The 20312-nt window shown below is 43.9% G+C and overlaps 1 protein-coding gene and 1 pseudogene across 1 annotated transcript; one reads left to right on the top strand and one right to left on the bottom strand.

Annotated features, from left to right (window-relative positions):
• Window positions 1–1604: 1604 nt before the first annotated feature.
• Window positions 1605–6957, bottom strand: LOC115381974 (serine/threonine-protein kinase pim-3-like; annotated as a pseudogene).
• lrrc8c (leucine rich repeat containing 8 VRAC subunit C) lies at window positions 6764–18870 on the top strand. The gene is made up of 3 exons (XM_030083699.1): window positions 6764–6927; window positions 11788–11930; window positions 15496–18870. Exons 2-3 carry the CDS (start codon window positions 11793–11795, stop codon window positions 17743–17745), a joined length of 2388 nt encoding a protein of 795 aa, XP_029939559.1. The 5' UTR covers window positions 6764–6927; window positions 11788–11792; the 3' UTR covers window positions 17746–18870.
• Window positions 18871–20312: the final 1442 nt, after the last annotated feature.

The following is a 20312-nucleotide window of genomic DNA, read 5'->3' as shown; positions in this document are numbered from 1 at the left end:
GCAGCCTGACTGGCTCTGCAGGACGGAAAGTAGTGCACAACCAGGACTCTGGAGGAGACCTTCACAGCAGAAGCAGATGAATCAAGCAGGGCAAAATCAAGCCAGAAACTGCTCATCTCCACATTACAGTGACAAGGCCTCCTCGGGGTCAGTGAACCACAGTTTGAGAAGCCACTCACTGCGGCAGGGTTGTGAATGGATGTGGCTCCTCCACACCAGCATCTGAAGTCCACCTGGACCTCCTGCAGAACAGCAAAGTCCAGCAGACTGTTGGGAACTGCACTGAACAGTCACAGTGTTCCTGTCTTCATCATGTGGACGACTGGACTTCACCTTCATGTACGTCCCAAGGAGCTCTTCTTCCATGAGCTGTCAGAAACAGCCAATTCAGCAACAACCAATGTAGGCTATGTATTTAGCCACATTACTAACTCCCTCTCCAGGCTTAGAAATGTTTAGCATCCTGTAAGGCTGCACGATTAATCGATTTTGAATCATAACTGATTTTTTGGGTTAAGAAGATGTTAAAAACGCTGAAATCGTACATAAACTATTTTGGCTTTTCACATGAACGCGTCCTTTTTGGTGCCTCGAAGCCAAAGCCACCGTAGTTTCTCCGGCCCGTCTCATGACGTCATGACGGAAGTGCGTGTCTGCCTTCGCTCAGCGTCTGGTAACTAAGAACAACAAATCATGGCTGCTGCTGGAGAAGTGACATTTGCTCAGGGAAGTAAAGTTTTAGGCTGTGTTCATACCGACTTGGGCATCTGGATCGACCTCGGACCTCCTCCTCCAAGCGGCCCCGGCTCGACCCAAAAGTAGGTCGACCCAACGAGAAAAACGTGTTCACACTGTCGCTCCCGGCTTTTTCTTTTACAAAAAAATGACTTTATTCGTTTTATTTTTTGTTTTAAGTGAGAACAGGAACCTGGAGTGTGTCAAGATTAGGTATTCTTAATCCCAAGGGATTCTTGTGCTTATTTGCAACAGAATTAAGTTCACTGGCAGTAAGGATGCATATTTGAGATTGATTGTTCACTTTGGATTTTATAATTGACAGTTTTGCACTATTCACGTGACTGTAACTTTTGGACTTGGGGTTTGTTGAATCGAAACAGAGAAAATAAGGTTCAATAAAAGACATTCAAAGTACTTTATTCATTTAAAAAAAAATTTTTTTTACAAAAAGTCATAATTGTAATCGACAAGTCGGGTCTCAGAGAAAGTAATCAGGATTTTATTTTTAGGCAAAATCGTGCAGCCCTAGCATCCTGTAACATTTCTAATTCTTAATCAGTTCTTTGATATGTTTATTGCAGCTGTTTTGTGCATTTTATTGCTCTATCTTAAATAAAAATGTTCAGCCTCTTATATATTTAGAAAAGAGCACAACCATGGGCGGCTCTTACAGTGTCATTGTTTCTATGACAAAGATTTTTCTGACTGTGATCGTAACTTTGTAACCAAACCCTCAGCAGACAAAAATAAAATGAGCTGGAATTGACGATTATCCAGAATGTATTTACAAGGCTCCGTAAAGGAAAGCTGTAAAGATTTGGATTGATGGACGGAGGGTAGAAATCTTCAGCTGGAGGTGATGGAGGCTAACAGAGCCAGGGGTGGAGCTGGAGCTGCTGGACTGTGGACCTCTCCTCTGGGAGGATCCCCAGACACTTCTTCAGGAAGTCCTGACAGTCTGGAGGAACAGAGAGAGGAAAGAAACCATGAATACAGGAAGCTGAATGAAATCCTAGTGATGAAGAGGAGGAGAGGAGATGGAGAGAAGGGGGCTGAAAGGGGCGGATAAAGACTGCAGCTGGTTTTCTACCTGCAGACAGGGTTTAGCAGATCCTCAGCTGGTTGCAGAGGAGCAGGGTGGTGTCACACTCCGAGTCCCTGTGGAGCAGCTCAAACAGGACCGTCCCCAGCTGCCACACTGTGGTGGGTCCTGCTGAGTACCTGCCCCGGCTGAGGCACTCTGGAGGGCGCTAAGTGACGGTTCCTGAGGAAAACACAAGGTGGACATGGTGAAGGACTGTTGGCTGCAGCTTCATGAGGACTGACTTCTGCTCTCAGTGTGTCTTTGGAGGACGGGGCCGTGTGGAAAACAAAAGAGGAGAAATCTCACCGCAGAAGGTGGTGAAGACCGACGACGGCTCGGTGAAGCAGCTCACCCCAAAGTCGATGAGCTGGACTCGGAGGGCGCCTCCACCGGACTGGATGAGGATGTTCTCCAGCTTGATGTCCCGGTGGAAGACGTGGAGGAGCTCCAGCTCAGCTGATGACCTGGGAGAAGACAACAGTTTATATCCTGGAAATCTGCTCTCACTGCTGGATCAGGGCTCTTTGACATGTTGGAAGACTCTGAAGACACTCTTCATGTCCTCTAGACTGTCTGGTTCCGAAGACTGTGGCTGAACCAGACGGCTGGACAGCATGTTGAAAGACTGAAGACCTACCTTAGCCTGTTCCTCCTCCAGCAAGCCTCCGCGGGCCTCCAGGTAGTGGAGCAGATCCTGACAGGGGACGGGTCTCTCCATGACCAGGATCTGCTCCTGGTCCAGGTCGTAGAAGTCCAGAAGGCCCACGGACGCCGACTCCCACTCCGGTCCGGCTCGTCCTCTGGAGAGCGCCGACATGACGGCCACCTCGGCAGAGACCTCGTCCCCATTCAAGTCCTGAGAGCAAGAGAGAGGGGCAATAACCACAGAGAGAGGGGCAATAACCACAGAGAGAGGGGCAATAGCCACAGAGAGAGAGGCAATAACCACAGAGAGAGGGGCAAATAACAAAAGAGAGAGGGGCAATAATCACAGAGAGAGGGTTAATAACCACAGAGAGAGGGGCAATAACAACAGAGTGCAGGTGAAGTCAGATTTACAGATTATCACTTACAACTTCCTTTCGGACATTTTCGTCCTGAACGTATTTGATGGCAGCCTGTGAAACTCAAATAAAGCTTCAGTTAGTTTTTTTTTTTTTCACTTTTCAGGCTTTTATCGATTGAACGTCTAAAACTACATGTGGATGTTTCAGACAGCAGCCGACTGTTCTGCTCAAAGGAAAATAAGCTGCAGACATTTCTGAAAACTGACTCATGAATAGCCTCTGGTGCTCTCTTGATCAATGTGGACACATTTTCAACTTACTGCACTAAAACTATACCAAATCTGCTAAAAAAAAATCAACTTTTGAACAACACCAATCTGGGTTTTGGTCCCAGAAGTTGAGGTTTCCTGCTGTCAGCCACATGTGAACCAACTCCAGGTGTCTAGAGATTCACAATCTGAATTCATCCAATCAGCGTCAGGCCATGTTTACACGGGCCTCATATAATCGTATTGTAAGGTGAAGCAGATTGCAAATGTGTCACTTAAACGCCCGAGTGGATCAGCTTCACTCGGAGCGGATTGTATTTAGGATCCGATTGTACGAGGTTGCTACGCTGATTGGTAATCCGCTCCGTGTCTCATATAATTGGTGTTTGACAGCAGAGCGGAATATTCAGCGGGATTATTCATTCCGCGCATGCGTTCCCTCGTACGTAGTGACGTGTTACGTGACAGGAAACAGGAAGCAGGACAGTCAAAAACAAGCAGAAGAACTCAATGGTGGTTGAGAAACACTTTTTTAATGAAAACCCCTAGAGAACAAACACCTAAGAGACGGCATGGTCGCAAATCTCGCAGTGGCGAGTTGTTCACAGAGCTCCGTGGCAGACTAGAAGAGGACTACCCCGCCGGTGTTATGGATTAATTGGTTCCCTCTGCCTTTCATTGATCAGGGACCTTTTGCCAGCCTTGTAAGACCTTTAGCCATGATCCAAGCTGGTCATGCAGGAGACGACCACAGTGGTCTTAATTCATGCCTCAAATTACTACTACGAGGTACGTTATAAAATCAAGCGCACCTGGTGGCCATGTAAAAAATGTCATGGACGCCAGGACTGACCATGAATAGTAAATAGTGTCAAACTGAAGTCTTCCAATGCAGCGAATTATATTCACGGTGAAATGTAACTACTAGGTGCAACTGGCTCCTCTAAGCAAAAATAAATCTTGACGACCGCTGGAGTTGGAGGACTTGTTGGTTTTGCTCCATTCAGACCACACTGCCCTTGTTTGGGATTATGGTAACATATAATCTGAGGGGGGTCAATGTCTGTCCTCTTTATCTATGCTCGAGAATGGATCCAGTGTCTTTTCTGATGGTCGTCTCATGTCCGCAGTGTGAACCCCTGGTCTCAGACGGTTGTTTGTGCCGTGAAGCAGGGCACTGAAAGCAAACGGCTCCTTTCTCATGTTCCTGATGCTTCTACGAGCTCTAAAGTGACGCTGATGGTGGCTGATCAATCAACTCCTGAACAGTGAGATTTCTTTAGAAGGAGCGACTCCTCCACAACTCCTCCTCCTGTGTCTGACAGTCGACTGTGAGAAAGTGCAGATGGCCTGCACATTACACACCAAACACGTCTCTAAAGTGACTGGATAGAATTGAGTGTGTGTTTTATTTATTTAATTTTTTCTTGGATGTGGGAAGGGTGTTTGAGAACATGAGGTGGCTAAAAGAAGCTTAAACACCTGGACTGAGTTTCATTTCTCATTATTTCTCTCAAAGAGTGAATCAGAAAATAAATCTTAGTCTTAATTCTCATTTGAATCCATTTGTTTTAACTACATACAGTTTTAGAACTGGGCTTTAAGAGCAAACACATGCAGTCTGTGTTTTCGATCCACTGTGGCTGCAGAATGACCCTGGCTGGGCTATGAAGCCCCCTTCGGTGGACTCTCACACCAGAACGCCTCCACCAGCAGAGAAACATCCCGGAAACTTCTGACGTCCTTAAGTCACCTTGAAAGATTAAAACAGACAAAAAAGACACATGACACATTACAAACAAACATGTCCTGTCCTGGCCCTCCTTCATCTAGAACAGTGGTGCTCAACTGGTGGGTTGTGACCCAAAAGTACGTCGCCTGCTGGTTTACAGTGGGTCAAACAAAAATGTTAAGATCTCAGTATATTTTTAAACACAGAAGTCACATAGATGCCGAGCTGAGGATGACCTCCCCACCCGCCTCTGCAGCGATCAATACACACCAAATAATGACTTTGATCAGGGAGGACAAAGACTCAAGCGCACCGACAGACATAACCTCTGACATAATTTTCATGAAGCAGCATCAAAACCTTGTTAAGAGCTGCTATGAACACACCAGAGTATTTACATACCGGAGGCAGAACAGTATGATGCATGAAGCCGTGCTAGTCAATCAGAATACTGGAAAAACACAACACAGGTAGCACACATGATGCTCATGGCGTTTCATCTCCTGCTGTAATGTGAAACTCCAGCTCCTCTGGTTTTTCAGCTTCAGTTTTTCAGAGATGATCATTTCCAGTGGCTTGTAGCGTTGTTTCTGTGCATACGAAAGGCTCAAGTGCATTGAAATATCACCGCTTTCAGTCATTTTCATGTGAATGCTGCCTGAATCGTTCACTTCAGAAGATGTGAAGTCTGGTCTGCCGCTTCTCGCTTACTTAAGACAGAGCTTCCATGAAACCGAGGAGGTCTGAAGTAACACTCCATAAACCGCACAGTGATAACATGACACACTAAACATCCACACCAGCTCTGTCCAGCAGCAACCACAGGAAATCTTCAAATAACGCTCTTTGAGATGAACAACTCCCAGCATAAAAACAAACAATTCAAAATTTCAAAGCCTTCCTGCATGGGGATGAACTGAGAGGTGGAGTTCCAACAGGAAGTAGTTCTGGAGGGTTCATGTGATGTCCGTGCTTTAGTGTTATCTATGGTCCAATCCCATTTGTTGTTTTTTTTTTATGTCACTACCTCCTTCCTACTTTCAGCCTTTGATTGTTCGTGCTAACCCTTACAACATTTTACCAGCAGTGGTGAGATTGTTCCAGATGTTTTTTCTTTGATTCAATATTATCAGGATGTAAGTGAAAGCATTTAGCATTGGGCTTTTTTTTTCACTGTTCTTATTCTTGTTTCTCGGTGTTGTGTTCTGTCTGGTATTCTTAAGAAATTTGCTCCAAAAGTCTATATCTTCTTTGAATTTTGACTATTGTTTTTTGGTTGCCAGGCCAGATTGGAGCCTTTAGTGCTCTCATTTTGGCCCATGGGCCTCATGTTTGATACACCTGCATTTGACAAGGAGCTCAAATTTTTATTTGTTCAATAAATCAATGGAACAAAAGTGTTTGACATGTTGATAGAGATTTCCTCTTCAATAAAACTACCAGGAAAATGATTATAATTGTCCATGTCTCTTGAGCAACACTGTCAGTCTCAGACATTCAGTTCATTGAAGGAATATACACCTTTAATTGACAGTTTAATTACCTGATGGCACTGTTTGTCATATTTTAGGTAAAACTAAAAAAAAAATGCATTATTTGATTTCTTGAGAGGGTACTTAACTTTAAATATTTAGCTGTACAGTCATGAAAATAATTCATCATGGTAAAAATCATGGATAAACTGAGGTGACTGACTTACCAAAGAAAAACCTGAGTATTTTTATTTTCATTACAGCAAAGTCGTCAGCTAATATAACGGATACAATCTAAAAATGCTGAATATGTGGTAGTTTGGAGAAGGACTGAAGTTGTTTGATCTAACTGTTGTACAGATCCAGGTCCTGCGGCTCAGCCCCCCCAGCAGTCCCCGCCCCGGGGCCGGGCCGCCGGCCGGCCGCAGGCTGCGCTCTGGCCCGGGATCCAGGAAGGTTGTCCCGGACAGAGGAGAGGAGGAGGAGGCGGAGTATGGGGAGTGGAGAGGGGGAGACCGGAGACCTCGCTCATCATTACCGGAGACCTGGCCGCCTGAAAGCCCAGCCGCGGGGACGCCTCTCCGCTCGAGGACGACCCTCCGGACGGCGCCGCTCCTGAGACCCGGTAGGGACCATGTCCGAGTCCGGACCGCATCCGCATGAGGAGTTTGTCCTGAAACTGTTAGTTCACACAGACACGCGCATCGGGCAGCAGACAGAAAGCATTTAATGTCTGTTTTCCGGTCGACTCGCTGATGGGTGCAGGACGGATGTGGAGGTTCTGCTTCAGTCTGGTGTCAAAGTAAAGTCCCGTGAAAAGTCAGGCTCACTGGAAAGCACGGACTCCTGCAATGCGGATGTGTAGGGTTTTCTTTTTTCTTTTTTTCCACGTCCTTTATGGGACAGTACTTTAGGGAGGCTGGGTGTGTTCCCAACATGTCTGTTTTTGGATATCTGGGATTCAGACAGGTTTCCTGTCAGGAAGGCAGGAGGATGTGGGCTGGTCAGCTCCATTCACTGAGGTTGACTCATGCAGTGGCAAGGCTGGAGTTTTTCCATCGACTTCACACAAACTTCTACCACCTCCTTCAATTTGTTATTAACTTTTATACCATTTCATCCTGCTATTCTGAGAACACAAGGCTCCTAGGGATTTAGGAAACACGGGTTATGTTTGTGGGTGACCTGTCTGCTGATTGGAACCTCTCAAGTTCTGGTCCCAGGTCCAGTTCTAATTCCTTAACCAAAGCCGGCCTCATGTATCCAGCGGGAGCAGTTTGGGGTTCAGAGTCCTGTTCAAGGATACTTAAACATGTGGGCAGGGCGAGGTGGGGAATCGAACCTACATCCTCTGGATTGGAAGACGCCACTGCGCCGGCTGAGTCACAGCTGCTGAGTCACACCGTTTCATTGAATGACATGTTCTCTCGAAAGAAATGGAGTTATTTTTGCTACTTGGTACAGTAATTTAACGTAATGTGACACATTCACTGAGCAGTATGGGCCTGCTGATGGATTTACTCAATGATTTCATCTAAAGTAAGTGGGAGGAAGATGCTCTATAATTTCAATGTCAGCATTTCTTACAGGAGTGACAAAACAGCTGAGATACAGTGTGAACATGCTAACAGAAGCAGGCGGCCCTTCTAAAGGGAAGCTTGCCTTTATTTTATGGATGTTAATGCGTCGCCGCTACTAGATGGAGTAGATGACTTTCACATCGTTTTCTGGAGGACTGAGTTAGTTTGGGATTAAAAAGGTGCTCCTCCTCTGGTAAACAGGTAAAATAGTTCCTCTTTCCAAAGCGCAGCAGTTTGGGCCAATGCTAACCCTCAAAAAGAAGAGACAGCAGCTCTGTCGCTCTTCGGCTTGTGGTTTGTCTTTTCAGGATCCTCATTTTGCGCCACAGTAGGGAAAACTTCACTTCCTGTCATCCAGAAGGTTATCCATGTATGGAGCTCTCAGGTCAGATGACTCTCACAACAGGAGGAAGCCAGATTGTCAAAATAAATCCAATCCCACCAGTGTCTTAATGAAGCCAGCTGCAGCGAACATTGTGTTTCCCTAGCAGCTGAACAGAAGAGATCTTTGTTGGATCACTTACAGGTAAAATTAACCAGGAAGTGGTGTGAGGGTAGAGGAGGAGCTCTTTACGTCTCATACATACAGCATATAGAGGGTTTTTATTTAATATCACATACTGAATCTTGAAAAAATGTGTTCCTGTGTTCCAGGTAAGGGAGGTTTCACCATATGCCCGGGATTATAGTGACTGAGTTGAACTGAACCCTGAAGTGCAGGCATTAGTGGCTATTTTCTAAATAGCCTTTGTAAATTCTTCCTGTTGATATGACTCTGAGCTGGAAGAATCAATGCAGACAGACAGTCCGAACTGAACTGTGATGAAAGTGAGCTCTTTAAAAGGCTTTCAGGAATGCCTTCAGCAGTACCTCACGACTAAACATATCATTACTGGAATAAAGTTTGAGCATAGTTCTGTTCCGCTATTTACAGTTTATCTCCCTGAGATGCTTTGTAGATGTAAATCTTAACACATTACAGCGTTGTGGGTCTGTGTGATCATTCTTTATGTGTGCAGTGTGTGAGTCTCATGCACTGGTAGAAGATGCATACTGAACGGATTTGACTCAGAAACCAGCGCTGGCGGCCCTCACAGGCCTCTTCAGTGCGGCGCTGCAGCCAGAGCGACAGGACACAGGATACACTGCAGCTGTAGCACTTTGCAGAAGGTGACCACGGACTATTTGAGCACACAGCAGCATCAGGAAAACGCCACTCAGCACTCACTGCTATTCAACTGCAGTCTTTATCAGACCATTACACTGTTACAAGTCATGCATACTGTAGTTTAACAATTTACTTGAAGACATGTGAGAAATAGGGACCCCACATCTGATTATATCAGTGTTTACATAACTTAATGCAATTGTCAATTGTTTTTCAACGTGGATATGTCTTGTGAGTCACTGTTGGGCTATGAGAGCTTACAAGGGAAGCGTGTCCTCCATTTGATCTCTCATGACGAGGCCAGACGATGTGTTTGGTGTAGCAACACTCTCACAAGGATATTCAGAGTTCCACAGAAATCTAAACAAAACAGAGGAGGAACATTAAAGCATGTCTGGCATCATTAAAAACAGAAATGTTTTCAAAAACAAAAGTAAATGCATGGCAATTAAAAAGTAGACATCGGGTTTAATTAATTTCCATCTAAAATCTTTTGCTGGAGGCAGTGGGATTTTGTGGAGTGACGTCTTCCTGCCTGGAAAAAAACAAGGTTGTTCATCATTAGAGGGAATCTCACTACAGACTTATAGCAGGATGAAATCCAGTAACAATCCCTCAATCTCCACAGTCTGGGAGTGCAGAGGGAGGACCGGCCTGCCGGCGATCCCGTCCTCAGCCTCAGCGAACTCTTGTGGGATCGGCTCGGCCGCACTGTTTGTGCCAGAGTGACCAACTAACCTACATCGGTCGACTCCTAAACAAACTCGTGGTTAGAGAATGAAGATGCCATGAAAACGCTGTGTGGGACTAGTTAAGACAGCCAGCCGGCTGTTTATTTCCTCCACAAGCTGCTGAGACTCCCGTTTGTTAAATTAATACATCAGTAAACTGACAACGTCTCCTTTTCTTTTGGACCCAATCATCCAATCCACCAAAAAGCACCAAACAGGAAGCAGAGAAGATTTGGCAGTTTAATTTCTGTGTGTGCAACACTCACATTTTCAGCTCTGCCCAACATTTCATCAAAGAATAGAATGTTTCAAAATGAAATTAATTTAAGACAATTTGTCAAGTCGAGACTGCCCTGAAGTTGAGTAGGCATAGTATGTTCCAGCATCTAAATTAAGCCTTTTTAAAAGAGTCTGTGCTTCTCATGGTGGTCGAAGAAGATCGAAGGGAAGAGGACACTTAACTATGTCGAATAAAGATGAAGTTATGCAGTTAAAATATATTTTAAAAGGTTGTAGGCTTTTAAAGTGTCAAGGCAGCAGGCATGGGTCTTAGGTGTCTATGCATATTGAAATTACTTTTAAAAAGTGTCAGATTTAACTTCAGTAATCTTAGAAGGCTGTGTTGAAATTAAAGCATAAAAGACTGATTTTGTTTTATGTATTATTGCAGACAAACTGTCACAATAGAAGTAGTGGATAGGAGGGGCAGATGCTGATGAGTGTGTCAGTCTCTCACCAACAATAAACAAGGCCTTTGCTGAAAGTGTCAGTAATAATTACTACATTTTTTTCTACATCTTAGCTCCAAAATCAAAAGTTTGCCGACTTCTCTGATAGTTGTCATCATGAATCTGAAGTCTGTTGTGTAACCACATTAGCTGGTCCTGTTGGCGTTACCAGTGTGGGAATTTTTTTAAAATGACCTTCTCTGAGTACTCCAGTCACTGAGCGAGACACCGATCCCCAAACTGCCTAGTTGCCATTAACTAACAACGTAGAGTGCTTTGAGAGTGCTGAAGCAGTGAAAATGTGCTATAAAGTAGCGTCCATTTAGCATTGGATTTTGGCCAGGATGGGAATCCTGAATCCTGTAGAGAACAACTGTTGTTTAGGACGTGCTTACATAACAATCTGATGTCCCTTTATTGGAATTCAATGAAAAACTGATTCAAAAACTGACGGTTCTTGATTGTTTTTGCTATTTCTAATAATGCATTATTATACTATCATATTTTTTTGAATACTTTGATTTCTGTGGTTAACCTTCTTTGACATATTATACGAAGTAAAATATAGTGCAGAAGGTGTGCAGGTGAATTTTTCTATTTCAAATTGTGGAATTTTGGCCCCAGCTCAGGTTCTGAAAACAGTAACGTTTCTATTTGACCATCCTGTTTGTACACGACTGAAGTGCTGGAATCTCATTTTGGAGATGGTTTTCCACGGTGTACTGCCAGCCAGAAGCCTGGGCTCTGAAGTAAGCAATAAACACCTGGCACAAGCTTTACAAATAGGACATTTTGATGGTCCTTTGTGGGCACCAATTTTTAAATAATTACATTTGCAAATCTGCATTTGTATAAAGTCATAGCTCCTCTCAAGACAACCTCATTGGTTTGGGGAAAGATTTTGTCTTTATTGTTCTGGATCGATGCCAACGAGCACAAAGTGAAAAGGTTTGAATGTAAACAGGAATCAGTGGTCATCTGGGGAGTGGAGAGTGCGTTTATGACATTACTAACAATATCCTGTTGTACCGCTGGCGCTGTACTTTACGATGATGACGTTTTGTTTGTCAACAATAATCTTCCCGTGGTAAAACACAGGACGGACGGACGGATGGACAGATGGATAGCTAGACGAACTCCACTGGTCCTCGATGTAGCTTATAATCTGGTGAATGGTGAATTGTTTGAAGAAATTGTTTAATCCTCCCGCAGGCCTTTCACATCCGTTTTCCTCATTGTCCTCCCTGAAGGTGAACTTTTCTCATGTTTTTCCTGCAGGCACCATGATTCCTGTGATGGAATTCCGTCAGTTCTCTGAACAGCAGCCAGCGTTCCGGGTCCTGAAGCCGTGGTGGGACGTGTTCACCGACTACCTGTCCGTGATCATGCTCATGATCGGCGTCTTCGGATGCACTCTTCAGGTCAGACATTGATCTCAACTAAAGAATCTTTCTATAGTAGATGACGATCTCCTTACTACAATGGAAACAGTGGCTGCAGAGTAGAGATGCGCGGATTGCGGTTGCACCTGCGGAGCCCGCGGATAACCACGGATCGGGCGGATGACGTGTCGAAAAATTAAGTTTTTAATTATATTTGGGTGGGTTGCGGTTGAAGCACTCAAATAAAAAAAAGCAACATTTTAATAGCCAAAACACTATTCTGCGGATGGCGGGCGGGTTCGGTTTCGAAAATTGATAAAAAAAAATCTTTTGTGCGGGTGGATAGCGGGCGGATGGAGATTTTAAGAAGCGGTTTCGGATGGAAAAATGAGCCATCCGCGCATCTCTACTGCAGAGACACTTTTCCCAGTGCCACAGGCCCTGCTACAGTCTCAGAAACAGGCAGGGTGAGCCAGTGGGCTTAATTCAGTTGAAGTCTGAACACTGGTGGATGGACTGAGCGCCTTGCATGGCAGCTGCCTCCGCCGGTGTGTGAATGTGTGTGTGAATGTGATAATACAGTGTAAAGCGCTTTGGTCTCTGCTAATGCAAATGAAAAAGCGCTATATAAGTGTAGTCCATTTACCATTTGCCATTAAATCTGCAGCGTCACTGCTGGGAGCCACAAGGGACCTTATTCTACTGACGTAAGCATGCAGGGCACAAAGGTGGTGCAGCTGCATTTAGAGGGTTTTCAAATCCACACTGGACACTTCTGTAGCCGATAATGTAACACACCTCCAGAGTGCATGCCTCAGATAGGTTGTAGTTTATGGATCATAGGTGCATTTTGGGCACAGCGTCGTCTGCTGAGGTTCATTTGTGGCTTGATTGAATTTGTTTGCAACAGAGAATGAGTTCTGTGTTAAATGTAAATTAACCTTCATGAGAACAAAGGCCTGAACTGAATGTGTCCCTTATTTTTAAGCCTATTGAGGATAAAAAAGAAATTTTAATCCATCAAGTTTTGAGACTGTGCAAAATGTGAATAAAGACAAAATAATGAGTCAAATGGAGATCTTACCATTTCAAGAAAAACATAATTAGATCCTTTTCAGTTTTATGGACCCAGCACACCTCAAAAATGTTGAAACTCAGACCAGATAATCTTGGAAAAGTAATGCTTTTAGGCAAAATGGAAAACTGTTCTGTGGTCAGATGAGTCACCATTTATTTCTTTTCTTTCTTATTTTGAAACCATGGATTCATCTGCACAGAGCACAGAGGCCTTACAGCTCATCGCCACAGTTCAGAATCCTGCATCTGTGATGGTATCGGGCTCCATCAAAGGGAACTTTCCTTCAGTGCATTGACGTTTAAGAACAGCGTCTGCTCCTTCTTTGGGAGAAGACCTTGCTTATTTTAGGAAGACGGTGTTTAACCAAGCACTGCATGGCTTCACAGCAGAACAGACATCGGACATTTAAGACCTGAACTGTCTGAAATGTCTCCATTTCAACATCTGATATGCCAGTTAAAGTCTGTTGGGTATAGTATACGGGCATATGAGATCATTGTCTTCTGTAATCAACTGAGGTTGAAAAATATGGTGGATTAGAATTGTATGTAATCCGCCTTTCATTACACTGTTTCTGTTCTGAACGCAGATACGTACAGCAGGTAGGGAAGTGAAGGAGGACAGTCATTACACAGTAATAATTACTGATAGATGTTGATTAATCCAGTCTTCTTCTCAGGGATTATTCCCGGAGATTCCCATGGAGATGCCGCTGCAAGCATTTCTTTTTCTTGTTCCCGGGAAAGGTCTCAAACAGCTGCAAGTCACAAACACAGCATAGCAAGCAGAGTGTGTGTGATACGATGCAGATGTAATTACTCTGGTTTCAGTTAGTCAAAGCACAGTCACTTCTTTCTGCCTCAGGGCAGCAGTGGTACCAGAAAGTACCTGAAGCTGCACTAGTGACTGACTGACGGGCTCCCATTGCAGAAACTGGAAGATTCTGTCTAAAACGAAGCAACAGTCATGCTGATGGTGCACTTTTTACTTCTATATATGCACGCTCCTTCACATGTACTGAAGCTCACACAGGTGGTGAAAACATACCCATCAGTCTGCTGCATGAGCTGTTGTTCATAAAAACTAAGTTTGGTGCTTTAAGAGCCCGGCCTGTGTACAGCAAAGGAGCCATTCAGCCCATCAGGAGTTTACCAGTGGAAAAAACCTTTCGCCACCACGCCTCCTTCAGTAAACATAAGGATTCCTAACTCCTGCGGCCTGATGCTTAACTTTGCTCTCTCTCTGCGGAGCAGGGACATTTTCTGGGTGCTGGAAGGCCGTTGTGTGTAAATCCTGGAAATCAAACCCAAAACATTTGGGGAGAATTGTTAACAGGATATTTATCAGGGCAGGAGCAGCCATTGTTGGGCTTGTCTCATCGCAATGGTGCTCAAAGAGTTTAAAAATTAAGGGGACAATTAGTTCTCAGTCCAAGTTTACTTTATAAATCAGAGCAGTATCAACATGCAACCATGTTAAATTACTTGTTATTGCATTGTCTGACAATAGTAATTCCCTCATTTGGAGCGAGAGGGAGGCCTAATTTGTAGAAAGTCACACAGAGGTCTGCAGACCTGACTTTGCACTGCCTCACTGTGGCAATGAGCTCATTTTGGCATCCGCTGCTCACGAACGTACATTAACATTCCTCAAAAGTTACACTGGCGCGGGTTGTGTTTCTCACAGGGAAGGAGAGGGAGCGAGATGTGCTCCCTTCAGGCCAGCTACCAATGAATTAAAGTGCCCATTTCCTGTGATTAGCCTTTCAGAGTCAAGCAGCTGCTTTTTGTTATTCACGAGAAAACACCAAAGGCATCCTCTGTTTATGGACGCTGGCTTGTGGCTGACATTCAGCAGGTTTACAGCAGCACGAGAAATAGGTTATGCACGTGATCAGGGCATGGTTTACATGCACATTAATGGTGGGCTGTGGCTTTATGGGCTTGATCCAAACTCATGCTACTAATTTGCAGTCCCATTTGTAGCCTTGCCCTCTGCTCTCAATACTAGTCCCGGACTCCAGATTCTCCTGGTCCTGGTCCATATTTGTTTCTATATAAGAACAGTGTTAGCGGGACTCTCTTTTGTGCTTGTGCTTACAGCAGAGCAAAACAGATATTGCATTTTGCATTTCCTCTGAACATAACCTGCATTTAGATGCAGTATTTCCCTCCACTCACAACATCCAACGGGCTCTTTTGGCTCTAGCCTGATTATTTGTTTTAATTTGATGTAATCAGAAATACTATTTTCTCTCACTTCTTGGTTATCTGATTAGATCCATTCAGACTAATGCTGCATGTTAATCAATTAAGGTTTTGTGTTGTGTGCTACAAAGTAGATCCTCCCATAATGTTGGTCTGTAATGCAGTAGTGTAAGACTTTAACTCAGTTTATTTGTTCAAATTGCCACTTTAAACAGTGGATCCTCAACTCTCAAAGATTTAAAATTCACATACTGTATCTTGTATGAAGTTGTTATCGTGGCGGTTTTGCTCATGATTTTTTAATTGCTTTGTATTTCAGGTAATGCAAGACAAAATCATATGCCTTCCTCAAAGAGCATCCTTGTCTCCAGAGAACACAAGTGAAGTGGAAATAAAATCACTGTTACATCTGCAATCCAACGCCTCAGCAGCCCCGAGAGAAATGACGGGGCTAAAAACTGATCTGGATCTTCAGCAGTACAGCTTCATCAATCAGATGTGTTACGAGAAGGCTCTGCACTGGTATGCCAAGTACTTCCCCTATTTGGTTCTCATACACACTCTAGTTTTTATGGTGTGTAGCAACTTCTGGTTTAAATTTCCTGGCTCAAGCTCCAAAATAGAGCATTTTATCTCAATGCTCGGCAAGTGCTTCGACTCCCCCTGGACTACTCGAGCACTGTCAGAGGTATCCGGGGAAAATCCAGAAGAAAAGGACCATAAAAAGAGCGGCACTTCAAGGTCCAACATCGCTGTCTCTCCTGGAGAAGGCAGTTTGGAGAAGACTCAATCCCTTCGCTCAATACCAGAAAAGATTGTAGTTGAGAAGCCCTCGGCAAGTGTTTTGGATAAAAAAGAGGGGGAGCAGGCAAAAGCTCTCTTTGAGAAGGTGAAGAAGTTCCGCTTGCACGTCGAGGAAGGAGACATCCTCTATCTTATGTATGTTCGTCAGACTGTATTCAAAGTGTTCAAGTTCCTCCTGATCATCGTCTATAACAGCTGTCTCGTAAATCAAGTGCGGAACAGAGTGCGTTGCGAAGTGGAGATCCAGGATATGACCGGCTACAAAGACTTCGAGTGCAATCACACCATGGCTCACCTGTTCTCGAAGCTCTCCTACTGTTACCTGTGCTTGGTGGCCGTCTACGGGTTAACCAGCCTGTACACCTCCTACTGGCTGTTCTACCGCTCGCTGAAGGAGTACTCCTTTGAGTATGTGCGGCAAGAAACCGGCATCAATGACATCCCCGACGTGAAGAATGACTTTGCGTTCATGCTGCACATGATCGATCAGTACGACCCTCTGTACTCCAAGCGATTTGCGGTTTTTTTGTCCGAGGTGAGTGAGAACAAACTGAAACAGCTTAACCTGAACCACGAGTGGACGGCGGAGAAACTGCGACAGAGACTCCAGACTAACCCCAACAACCGACTGGAACTTCAGCTCTTCATGCTCCCTGGCCTGCCCGACACTGTTTTTGAGTTGACGGAGCTTCAGTCGCTCAAGCTGGAGATCATCAACAACGTCACCATCCCAGCCTCGATCTCTCAGCTGGAGGACCTTCAGGAGTTGTCCCTTTACCAGTGCTCCTTAAAGCTGCATACAACAGCTACCTCCTTCCTCAAAGAGAACCTGAAAGTGCTTCGAGTCAAGTTCGACGACAACCGGGAACTTCCAAACTGGATGTATGGCCTACGCAATTTAGAGGAGCTGTACCTCACCGGGTCACTCAGCCCCGATGCCTCCAAGAACATCGTTCTTGAGTCTCTGCGAGAGATGAAGTGTCTGAAGACGCTTTCGCTCAAGACCAACTTGACCAAGATTCCCCAGTCAATCGTAGATGTTTCCAGTCATCTGCAGAGGCTATACCTGCAAAACGATGGCACTAAGCTCGTGATGCTCAATAACTTGAAAAAGATGGCTAACCTGATTGAGTTGGAGCTTGTACGCTGCGATCTGGAACGCATTCCACATGCGATCTTCAGCCTCACAAGTCTCCAAGAGCTCGATCTCAAGGAAAATAACCTTCGATCTATAGAGGAGATTCTCAGCTTCCAGCATCTCCGAAAGCTCACGTGCCTCAAGCTGTGGTACAACGGCATCATGTACATCCCGGAGCACATCAAGAAGCTCGGCAGCCTGGAGCGCCTCTACTTCAGCCACAACAAGATTGAGATTTTACCTTCACACCTGTTCTTGTGCAACAAGCTGCGCTACCTGGACTTGTCAAACAACGACATCCGGTTCATCCCGCCAGAAATCGGAGTCCTTCAGAGTCTGCAGTACTTCTCTGTCACTTGCAATAAAATTGAAAACCTACCAGACGAGCTGTTCTTCTGCAAAAAGCTGAAAACGCTGAAGCTTGGCAAGAACTCGCTGTCCATACTCTCGCCAAAAATCTCCTACCTAGCTTTGCTGACCTACTTGGACCTCAAAGGCAACCATTTTGAGCTGTTGCCGCAGGAGCTGGGGAGCTGTCGGGCTTTGAAGCGCAGCGGCCTCATGGTGGAGGAGACGCTGTTTCAAACCCTGCCTTCAGACGTCAGGGACCAGATGAAGGCCGAGTGAGAAGGTGCCTTGCTGCGTCGCCACAGTGCCTGCTGTTTGCTCTGCCCGTCACTTCAGGGCGCTTCTTTATCGGAGGTCATTATCATACCAAAGTATTACACTACTGGTAACAGAGGTTTATAACTTACTTTTATTTTCCTTTTGTATCTGTTAACATATTGTCACATTTTGTGTGGTTGCAACAGAGACCGACTTTTATTTAATTTAATGTCTTTTTTTAAGGGAATAGATCAATATTTTGCTTCCATTTTCAGTGTGTAATCATCAATGAACAGTGCCAGGCCAACTCTTTACCTTGATGCAAACTATCTGCTTCACACAAAGCCATGGATGTGATTTAAATCTACTCCAGTGAAGAGCTAAGAAAAGAAATGGAAGCCATAGCTGTAAGCAAAAATGACATATTTTCAAGTGAATAAGCAAAAACTTTTTACACGACAACGCAGCTTGGAGAAACTTGAAAACACAAGTTTTTGACAACAGCGCCCAAAGTGGAATTGTTTTCTCCATGCAGGCGGTGGAAATGTTGCGCATGCACACACAGCTGTAGTAAATCGTTGTTGGTTCATATGGACGTCCGTTACTCCCATTGTCAGTGTTTATAGTGTTTTGTTCTCTGCAGCATGTGTGCTAACAACATTGTTTTCTGTGTTTCTGGCATTCCTGTGTAAACGGACATCGTTTTCAAAATGCTGCTGTGTAAACGTGGAAAAAAAACCCCTGCAGAAACCGTCCATTTTGAATTGAAACATCGCATACACAGTGTCTGGATTCCAGACTTCTTAGTGTTTTACAGATATTACACACTACTGTTAACAGCAGATGGAATCCACAGGAAAACCACACTCAGTCTTCTTTTATTATTTCAATTAGTGTGTCTTGAAAGACAATAACAGTTAATTTCATCCTACACTTATTTATTTTTGCTATTATCCAGAGCTAAAAGGGAAAAAAAATCAGGAAAACAGCATCTCCCTCCCTGATTCCAAGATATTTCCAGTTGCTACTTTTAAAGTGCATTAAACCTAACGTACTATGCAGTATCTATTTTTTTTGTGCTATCAAACATGCACTAGAAATGTGCACCAGGTTAAATTAGTGTATTTTCATAAATAATAATGTTACGTTGATGACAAATAAAATGAATTTTCTTTTAAAGCTCGTGTGTTTGGAGTTTGTCAAATCATGAAGAAAAATAGATCTGCAAAGGAAAGTACAAATTCTGCTCAATGCATCATGTCATGTAAGCAATCTGACTAATATCCCAACAGGATAACTACAAATAGCACCTGGCTCTACTTTCCGCGGTGTAGTTGTGCGTGACAGTATGTCACCTGCTGGCTCACAAGGATTAATAACGTCAAAGAAGATTATTGGGTAAGCAGGAGGCACTGAGGAAGAAATATCCTTATCTAATGTCCACAGAGGAATTTTGGAAACTTGTATATGATAGAGTCTGTTTGATGATTTATGTAAAAAAGAAAAAGGATGTTTAAGACGAAAGAAAGAAAAAAGTCATGTACAGTGTATACTAAGCAAGATGTGTTCATGTTTCCTTATTTATTAAGCTATTAGTTATTGAGTGGGATAACACAGATCAATGGGAGTTCATTAGCAGCCAAACAAAACACATGAAGATGTTCTAGAAGTTCATTCAAAGGCCCAATGCAAAATCCAATCGTGCAACAAGTGACTGCAGTCTGAGCTGCAGCAGTAAGAATTACCAAATACTTCCTTCTGTGTCATCTCCTACTTCTTTCCAGTAACCTGTGGCAGATGCAAGCTTTTCAGTTGAAATTAGTCTGTATCCACCAATCATTACCATTAGCAAACTTGCTTTGTTGCTTAATTTTGGATAATGACATTAATTTCTATTTTAATATTGCTCCAGTTCAAGCCTGGCATGAATACTATGAGGCATTACAGTGGAGTTTGCATGTTCTTCCTGTGTGTATGTGTTTTTCTTCCAGGTACTCCAGTTTTCTCAAACAGTCCAAAACCATGCATGTGAGATTAATTAGTGACTAAACTAGAAAAAGGTGCTTTCAGTGTGAGTGTGTGTGGTTGTCCTGAGGTCGGCTGTTGATCTGTCCAGGATTCTCCTAGACAGATTTTTCTTTTTTTAAAAAAAGTGACTCCGCATGTGATCCAGATGATGGTGTCATAAATGCACATTATATTAGAAAAGTGCTGTTAAATTTGAGAGTGAAGAGCACACACTGCATTCGCTGTTATGATTAAATCCTTCTCGTGCATGGACAGAAGTAATTGCAGTGTTGCAGAGTTAGTCCATGTTAGTCCAACACTTTCATGGTTGGTAACAACCTGAGTTAATGACTTTGTTGTATAAGATATTATACACAGTGAAATATTATCCTGCACATGTATCCTATTATCATTATTATCATTATCATTATCGTCATTATTATTATTATTATTATAATACCAACACACATGCGCGCGCACACACTCAGTCAGCTGGGATTTGACGCGTTTGGCGCAGTTTGCTCTTTGTCGTCGGTCCCTAACTCCAGGAGGTCATCTTTCTGCCACAAACATCCCGATGT

Source organism: Salarias fasciatus, chromosome 23, assembly GCF_902148845.1.
Source record: "Salarias fasciatus chromosome 23, fSalaFa1.1, whole genome shotgun sequence".
Classification (NCBI taxonomy): Eukaryota; Metazoa; Chordata; class Actinopteri; order Blenniiformes; family Blenniidae; genus Salarias; species Salarias fasciatus.
This window is presented reverse-complemented; position numbering and strand designations above follow the sequence as displayed.